This window comes from Ciona intestinalis, unplaced genomic scaffold (assembly GCF_000224145.3).
Source record: "Ciona intestinalis unplaced genomic scaffold, KH HT000166.1, whole genome shotgun sequence".
Taxonomy (NCBI): domain Eukaryota; kingdom Metazoa; phylum Chordata; class Ascidiacea; order Phlebobranchia; family Cionidae; genus Ciona; species Ciona intestinalis.
Window position 1 is genome coordinate 1,020 of NW_004190488.1, and position 8,924 is coordinate 9,943.

The 8,924-nt window shown below is 34.5% G+C and overlaps 2 protein-coding genes across 2 annotated transcripts; both read right to left on the bottom strand.

Annotated features, from left to right (window-relative positions):
- tbx6a (T-box transcription factor Ci-Tbx6a) lies at positions 1 to 3,973 on the bottom strand (the record flags this gene model as incomplete). The annotated part of the gene is given in 6 exon segments (NM_001032415.1): positions 1 to 784; positions 1,145 to 1,291; positions 1,672 to 1,833; positions 2,135 to 2,243; positions 3,035 to 3,221; positions 3,675 to 3,973. Coding segments are annotated over 6 exon segments (1,575 nt in total). The 5' UTR covers positions 3,907 to 3,973.
- Positions 3,974 to 5,736: 1,763 nt separating this feature from the next.
- LOC100183075 (claudin-7) lies at positions 5,737 to 8,337 on the bottom strand. The gene is made up of 5 exons (XM_002129961.3): positions 8,159 to 8,337; positions 7,560 to 7,684; positions 7,324 to 7,443; positions 6,812 to 6,970; positions 5,737 to 6,502 (listed from the first exon to the last, which is right to left on the bottom strand). The coding sequence occupies exons 1-5, from the start codon at positions 8,265 to 8,267 to the stop codon at positions 6,368 to 6,370; spliced, it is 648 nt and encodes a 215-aa protein (XP_002129997.1). The 5' UTR covers positions 8,268 to 8,337; the 3' UTR covers positions 5,737 to 6,367.
- Between the last annotated feature and the right edge of the window lie 587 nt (positions 8,338 to 8,924).

Genomic DNA, 8,924 nt, shown 5'->3' on the forward strand with positions numbered 1-8,924 from the left:
TGTATACTATGCCTGTAAGTAACTTGTAACAAGAAAAATTGTCGAGTTAATATTCGCTGTTTGTTTTAGAAACGTTAAAAGGGTTATTCCAATTGGTATTGGCATGCAGCATGGAATAGATCGACTGTGCGTTTGTGGGCGAGGTATTTGTTAGTGTTGAAGAATCTAAGTCGTGTTTAGAAGGGAAGTCGTATTTCTGTTCGGTTTCACTCGTCACCCCAGAAACAGGAACAAAAGGCGTATGTGTAGAAGGGTTTGGTATTTGAAAGTGGAATGGGTTATACAAGTTGTGATACTCGTATGTTGGAGGAATACCGAAACGGCTGAGCGGCAAAGTACTTGTTGGTTCATGCGACTGCCCACTAAACAAGTTTCTCATTGGTGGTGGGTAGTGTAAAAGAGGATGTGGTGCTGTTGGGGTATGATGAATCGCTTGTGGATAGGAATAGAACGGGTAACCAGTTGTAGGCCCAACTACTGCAGCGGGATTTAGACGATCCAACGGAACTGTTTTGTTTGTGTTGGATTCACTCTGATACGAGTAGTGCATTAATTTATGTTCGGACTCGATTGCATACTCCAACTTGTTCGCTTTGCGCTTTCGAGTTTGAGAATTTCTGGTTTCTTCAGAATGAGGTTCTTTTGTATTTTCTTCCTCATTGCTCGGTTGTACTAAACCAATCGATCCTCTGCCCGATGATGATCGGTTCGTTTTGTTCGACCTTCCACCGTTGTCACGAAAACCTTTCGCAAATGGATTGTTGTTGATTTTGAGTTTTGTTACCTGTTTTAAAATAAAAGAAAACCTTGTGAAAATGAGTTAGGGATAGACGAAAATAAGAACCACGAAATGGAGTTATATTAAATCTGGATTACTAAGTGTAGTCAGAAAAATGTATTCTTCAAACGGGAGTTTGGATTCGAATCCCCCTTCTAGCCATGTAAATCAGTCTCTGTTTACAAGTTATAATTCTTACTTGCCTTGTACTCACGTATCACGTCAATAGTTAGAGTGGATAAAGTCATCAAGTTGGACGTGCGTATTTGTGGGTACTTAAACATAGAGATCGTACATCAGTACAGTCATTTTCACAAAATTAGAAAAAAAGTTCTAAAAGACAAAATATACTAATTTATATAGTACCTGTCCGTTTTGGTAGGCTGTGACTGTAACGAAAACAGTTTGTGGAAAAGCGAAAGTTGACATCGGTTGAAGATGCAGAGTATTGACGTCATCAGTACGAACGATGTGGATACGAGGTTGATACCGATGCATGGAGTTCAGAACGATCTGTTCCGTAAAATAAAATATAAAAAACAATGCAGCACTGAGCTATAAAAAGGTGTTACCCCTGAATAAATACTATATAGCGATAAATATACACGACATTTCAATTTTAACTTGATTTTCACGTGTTGCTTGGAAAATGAGATTCGTTACTTTAGTGATTTATAGTAGGGTGGGGAAGATGGGCCACTTTTCATTATATTTTCTCGTCTCATTTGGTAGTAAACAAAGAACAGGTAAAGAATTATAAAACTGTATTCTTACGACACTCATAGACCGTTGCTTATTGTTTAAAACACGGTCACCATGTTTGGATATTATGTGCTAAAGGTGTCCCATCTTTCCCACTATATATTATAGGTTAAATCCGGTGAAAATTATACCTTGTCTGTGGATCGACCGTTTACGGAGTTTGATAATTTGATTTTATAAAAAGAAATTATGTCATTCATCCATTTTCTACCCGGTGATGGACTATCAGGATGAAGAAACATTCTCTGTGGTGAATGAAGCTCTCCTTTACCTGCCACCATCCATTCGCCTTGCTTTGATATAAATATTTTGTTAATTTATGCCAAAAACGAAAAATTATGAATTCAGTGAGAAAAATCAAAATTAATCAATATATAGTAGTGTGGGGGAAGATGGGACACCTTTGGCACATAATATCCAAACATCCTGACCATGTTTTAAACAAATAATAACGGTCTATTAGAGTCGTAAAGATACGGTTTTCTATTTCTTTGAATGTTTTTTTTGTTTACTACCATGCATGACGAGAAAATAGTATGAAAAGGTGTCCCACCTTTCCCCATCCTACTATATTAAACAAAATACGCCACCAACCTGGAATTTATATCTATGTTCGTCTACGTTTACAATGTCCATCATGACGCAATAATTAGCATCCGGTTCCATTCCAGATATATTTACTCGATAGCCAGGAAACATTCGTCTAAAAATATAACAACAAAAGTTAAGCACAAAATATTTATAAAATTTAAAAACGTATGCCGTGGTAATTAAACGCAAAATCTTTGACGACAGTATTGTTTAAATTTGTAAAGACAACTGTTGATTTTTATCTATAGTAAAAGTGTTTGTGTCATGACAAAGCCAGTAAATTAATCGTTTCCTGCAAATACAACTAATTACTGCGCTGATATCTTTTGTTATGACAACGTTACATTTAATCAATAGAATTATAATTAGTACGATAGAAACATTTTACGTTGAAATAATTGTTATGTTGCTTTCCTGTTCTGCAATTGTTTAATTTGATTGAACAATGGCGCGCTTATTGTTTGCAGAACAGGAAATCAATTAGAGACACGAGTGAAAGTTTTTGAACAAATTGCGCGTACAGTTTACGTGGTTATTTTAAATCGCATGTCATCACATTATTTTTTGATCAAATATTTTTAACATGAAAATTGTGTTCATGCATATTTTTTTTAAGTTACTATACGCAGGTTTGGATAAATTGCCTCGAATGCTAAACCATATACCATTCTATTTTAATAAACCGTGTTTTATTTGTCCAAATACACCGTACTTTTTTATTTTTATTGGTTTGTTCTTATATATTATGATTAAAGAAATGAATAAGTTGAATAGGTTTTTTATGTTTTGTCATTGTTGCTAGTATGTGAGCATATGTGTTTGCTTTGTGTACGTGTGTATAAACACGCATTATTTTGATAAGAACACATTAATGTCACATTTTACATTAATCTCATTTCTTACCTCCCTGCTTTCGTTACTATCATTTCTGTCCCAACGTTTGAAAACTCTTGCCATAATTTTCGATCGCAAAGTTCAACTTTAAGATTGGCATCCGAGTTTAAAGTGGGAGCGTTCGTGAAAGAATGTTGTCGATATATCCCACCAGAAAGATTGGGTGGGTGGCTTGAATCAACGGTTAAAATCGAACCTGAATAGGCAAATATTAACTAAATGTAAAAATGTTATGCTCAATATAAAACAGACTCATACCAAAGTATTGCATTTACAATATGCTTAAACATGAATTTACTAAAGTTATGCATTTCTAATGTCAAACTTAAAAAAAAAAACTGTATATAATAGGGAAAAAATGTATATAGTGGGGAGAAGGAAGATGGTACACCTTTTCATTTCTTTTTTTTTCATCCTATTTGCTAGTAAACAAAGAACATTCAAAGAATTAAAAAACGTATCCTCACGACTCCCATAGACCGTTGTAAATTGTTTAAAACACGATAAGTATCTTTGGACATTATGTGCTAAAGACGTTCCATCTTACCCCACCCATATAACAACTATATATAATAAGTCCTACTATTAAACAAATATATTTACAACAATCATGACACAGTTAAACAACTAGTATGACTTCGTATCCTACCTGAATTTGGATTTGAGTCAAATTTTGAAATATATGGATTTGACTGTTCAAGCAGCGGTGCACCTCTTGGCCGTTGTAAATTCCTTGCGTATGGCATTTCACGCAAACCCGATGTATTTAAATCTGGTCTAAAGTTGCAAACTGCTGCCGGTGCAACCATTTCAGTCAGGTTGCTGTTCGTATTTACGTCTAACATATCTCCTGTTTTTCTCAAACAACTGCTGTCCTCCATTTGTAATTCCACTTCAGTGTTCTATACTTAATGAATGTATAACGATACTATGAATACTGTATCGTACACAAATGTTTAATTTGTTACACAAGTCGTGTATAAGGTCATTCCGAAGAATTTCCTTTTTTTGTTTTTTTTTACATGATAGCTTGGCGGAAACGCTTTCATTTTCGCCGACGCCGCAGGTCCTGAAACCGATGCGAGGCGGGAATGGGAATAAATCGTGGTCGTTTTCTCAGCGTGAATTCGCACGTAAGGTGAGCAATGTTGTTCACACTTCACCGAAGATAAGTGTCAACGTTTCGTTTACCATCATAAAACTATATCAAAACAAAGAAAAAACACAAGTATGATAGTCGTTCGGATTATAATCTCTTTGATCAATGCCGATATAAGAAAATTTTAAAGTGTAGTAGGATAGGCCATAATTAGCCATTTTTTAAATTTCTTTTTACATAACCCTATTTGATAATAAACGCCTTTTTTAATATTCTGTGTTCAACAAGTTAAAAAGCAGGGTTGCAATCAGCAAAACAATGTCGTTTTAAAAAAGAATATATGTTGGGGGAAATAGAAAACGATTTCGTTCTATTTTCGTCTCATTTGGTGGTTAACAAAAAATTTCAAGAAATTATAACTCCGTATCCTCACGACTCCTATATAGACCGTTGTTAAATGTTTAAAATACGATCAGGATGTTGGGATAAAATGTGCTAAAGGTGTCCCACCTCCTCCATCCCACTATAGACTATATGTATAAAACACATAATGATTTTTAAATATAAAAAAACTGAATGTAAATGTAACTTACTTTACCTTCGCATGCGTGAAAAAACAAAGGTCGTTATAACACGATTGTTTAATACACCTATAGTGCCCGCTTACGAATTACCACGTTTGTAAATTTGTGCGCAATTGTAATTCTGGGACAACCCAAAGTTGGTACAATCCAGGTTCGGAAACAAATTTTAAAACAATGAGTCTTGTTTTTCATTGTACCTGCTATATGGCTGACAATTCATTCATTAGTGACCATTGGTTTAAATCAATTGCCGTTAAGTGTCTTGCCCACCGACACAATATACGCCTACAATTGTAGCAGTGACGGCCTTGAATCCAAAACCTCTGAAACATAGGCACGCGCCCTAATCACTATATATGGCATGCTGGCAGCGGACGAACAAAAACATTTTTTTGGTTGGTGGTTTTCCAAGTTGCATATTAAAACAGTAGAGCACACTGGAAATGTTTAAACTGGATTTGTAAATCGGACAATATAGTTTCATGTAATAAGTTTGTTTATGAATCAAAATAAACAAATGGGCTATCTTATTCTGCCTTCATCAGCCGTCTTACCCCACTGTGGCATCCCGTGTATGATCATTTAATAAATGTTTGATATTCACCGTCACCAGATGGCGCTATTGAGGTAAATTAGGGTAACGTATACTTACTTGTAATTTCAAATTCTGTAAACTAAATTATTTTTTTTTAATATTAAGTATGGACAATTTTACTCTGTTTTATAAATTAATTCGAATGACACATTGTTTTAGTTTAAAACCAATACAAACGCTTGGGTAGTGTCTGTTTTATTATTTAAATCCCAACTAACTATTACAATGTTGTTTTTGTCACCTGATAAGTAAGAATTGCACAGTAAGTAAAACAATGTTTTTCGAAGCTGTAAATTCGTAATAGTCAGCTGACAAAACGAATCATCAAAACAGCTTTTGTATGATTTACTGTCACAAATGCTGAGTTGGAAATGCTACGCGTGACTTATTTTAACCTCATGCCTCGTGTCTAAGCGAAAGAAAGAATCGAAAACAAGGTCTGGTTTCTTTATTTACAGCGAATAGCTTCGAATGAATACCAACAGAGCTTTTGTTAAACTCGTTGCTTTAACACACAACAAAACAATCGGGAATAGACACAAAACATCGATAGAACGACCGATGGCGTAAAATCACTCAGTCTGGTTTTCCAAATCCAATATAGAATAGTGTAAAACAAATTTGTTTTCGAATTCGAAAACTATAGATTTTTAATTTGTTGTTTTTCTTTTGAACTGCATAATTTATACATGTTGTTTAAAGTCGAGTTAGCCAACTATTTGTTGGACGTATGATTTAGTATATCTCCAAATCACAGAAAACATATATAGTAAGGTGGGGAAGATGGGACACCATTTTATTCTATTTTTCCAACCCATTTAGTAGTAAACAAAGAAAATTCAATCAATTATAAAACCGTATTCTCGCGACTCTTATAGACCCAATTGTTTAAAACACGATCAGGAAATTTGGATATTATGTGCTAAATGTGTCCCATCTTCCCCCACACTACACTATGCTAGAAGTCGAAAATTCTGTGCATCGGGAAATGAATTGGACTTTTAACAGAAACCGCGCAATTGATGAATCCGTTGCAACGATAAAAATTGTTTTGGTTTGAATATTTAAATATATTCAGCTGAAGATGCTTTTGGTTTGGACGGGTTGTAAGTGTAAGGACGGCCATTATCTTCGTCGTCGACGTTCCATGATGAACAACACTGTACAAGACCAGCGATGACGCTGACTGCCATAGAAATCTGAAATACAAACACAGCAATTTTAAATGCGTTACCTTGTTTTGTTTAAATTTAAATACAAGTTTTTAAATTAAAGATCAAAAAAGCGATTATATATATAGCATGGTGGGGAAGATGGGACACGCAACATTTGGTAGTAAACAACGAACATTCAAAGAATTATAAAACCGTATCCCTACAACTCCCATAGATCATTGTTTAAAATACGATTATAATATTCAGACATTATCCGCTAAAAGTGTTCCATTTTACCCCACCTTACTATAATAAAAAATAAACGTAAAATAGATATTATCAAATTATTTTTACCCATCCAACAAAAAGTGCAGATCCGTAGACGTATCTGGTGTTACTGGTGGCTGCTCCAAGGGGATTCCAATATTCTTGCAAAACGTTGGCAGCGAACCAAGACACGGCTATTCCGACGGAAACACCTCCAATAAAATTCAACAAACCGGCAACAAGGGTCTGTAAATTAAACATATTAAAAATTAAACATATACATATATTAAAAATAAAAAGTATAAACAATATTTTTTAAATATAGTAAGGTGGGGACAGGTGAGACACTTTTCGTTTTATTTTCTCGTCTTATTTGGTAGTAAACAAAGAACGTTCAAAGAAATATACAACCGTACATTCACGACTCTCATAGACCGTTGTTAATTGTTTAAAAGACAATAAGGATATTTAGAAATTATATGCGCAAAGCGTCACGCTTTCCCCCACTCTACAATATTGATATACCACTCCGCTTAGGTCTTAATATATTATGAATAAATTGTAGTTTAATACTGGTTTAGAAGTAAAGGACCACTTACTATTCTTGCCTTCATTTTTGGGTTACCAGCTGAAATATTAGTACATTCCAATCCGAACACGGAGCAAATACAAGACAAGAAACCCATTGCGATACTGAGGCAGACGCATGCTCTAGCGGCCTATACAAAAAAAGTGAAGTTATAAAACAGAGTTTTTATTCTTTTTAAAATCTACATTTGATTTAGATCAACAGGCCTACTTTTTTAAAAGTATTTGAAATATAGTTGATGTTTACCTGAAGAGCGACGGGCAAACCCAAGAAGAATGAATCATAATCATCGCAAGTCCATAAGCCAGTTGCCTGCGTGGTGCATCTTACCCATAAGCCCGTGGTTCGTATCACAGACTCAATAACTTCACCTGCGACGACATTGAATATAGTCAATAAAATTTAAATTACATTTTTACTACAGGTTGATATGTGTTATGTGTACGATGTGTACAAAATTGCTGAAAGTTGCAACACGAACGCCTGAATTGGTCGCAATTGTGGCGTCATACATAGGTTTCCTTACACGCGTAGGCGTCATGAAAACGATCGTTCTACCTGACTGCTTTTGAATAATCATTCTTTTTTAATTTCCAAATAAGGCGAGTTATAAATTTTTCAACTTTAAAAGAATGACGCAATTTGATACAATTGAAAAATGGGAGAAAACGCCTATTAAGATATCGAGTTATATTAATATGATCACATAATTGAGTTACGTCAAGAGAGGATTATATATAGAAATAAAATATGTTATCACGAAGAAATATGTGTCCGTGCATATTTTAAACAAAATGTATTAGCCTAAATGAGTTCGACACTAATAAACGATAAATATTTAAAACCTTGCAAGTCGTTCTTTCTCCAATCTGGTAAGGCACACGTAACAATGCCCAATATCCACCCAATAAGGCCCAAAAGAAACCCTCCAATTTGAAGACCACCGTTTACCATCGTAGATTTTTGTCAAGATAAATACGAGAAATTAAAAATACAGAAATAACTGTAAAAAAATTGGAAATTATTTTTTGAAAAATCGTTTCAAAAACCAAGCTGTAAACACTATACTTTCTTTGCGTAAAACTTAATTAAAAAATAATTTAAAAAAATAAGTTATATTTTGCGTTTTATTTTTTAGTATATATATATTACCAGAAAAACAAATTCTATTTTACAAACATTTTAATTAACAAATTCCTAGAAAAGCAATATAAATCGCTACAAGCAACTCTACCAGCTCAATACTATTCTGAACAACGCCCTTTTTATATTCTAGCCGTTCCGTACGTTCGCGCCCAACAAAAGAATCGAGGGTGCTTGAAACGTCACAACTGGGGGAAAGACACGCCTGGCTGATTAAGTATCATCGGGCAACCGAGGGTGACCTGTTTCCTTTTACACAGTGATACCATAATATTACGTAATGTCTCTGGGTAGCTTTTGTTGTCGCAGGAGCCAGCTTACCTGAATGTAAAATTTACCTTCAGTGCTGTTTTTCATGGTACGTATACATATCGAAATTGTCGTTTTCGTTTTAGCAATATAAAACCAAAGGTGGTGACATTTTCAAAAAATATAAACATATTTCAACAAAAATGATTTTTTATGGCT

Excerpts from the sequence above, each read along its gene's own strand:
- LOC100183075 (XM_002129961.3), bottom strand. The coding sequence starts at position 8,267 with ATGGTAAACGGTGGTCTTCAAATTGGAGGGTTTCTTTTGGGCCTTATT. Across the intron at positions 7,685-8,158 it reads GAGAAAGAACGACTTGCAAG|GTGAAGTTATTGAGTCTGTG; the intron begins GTTTTAAATATT and ends ATGTCGTCGCAG. Across the intron at positions 7,444-7,559 it reads GTTTGCCCGTCGCTCTTCAG|GCCGCTAGAGCATGCGTCTG; the intron begins GTAAACATCAAC and ends TTTTTTGTATAG.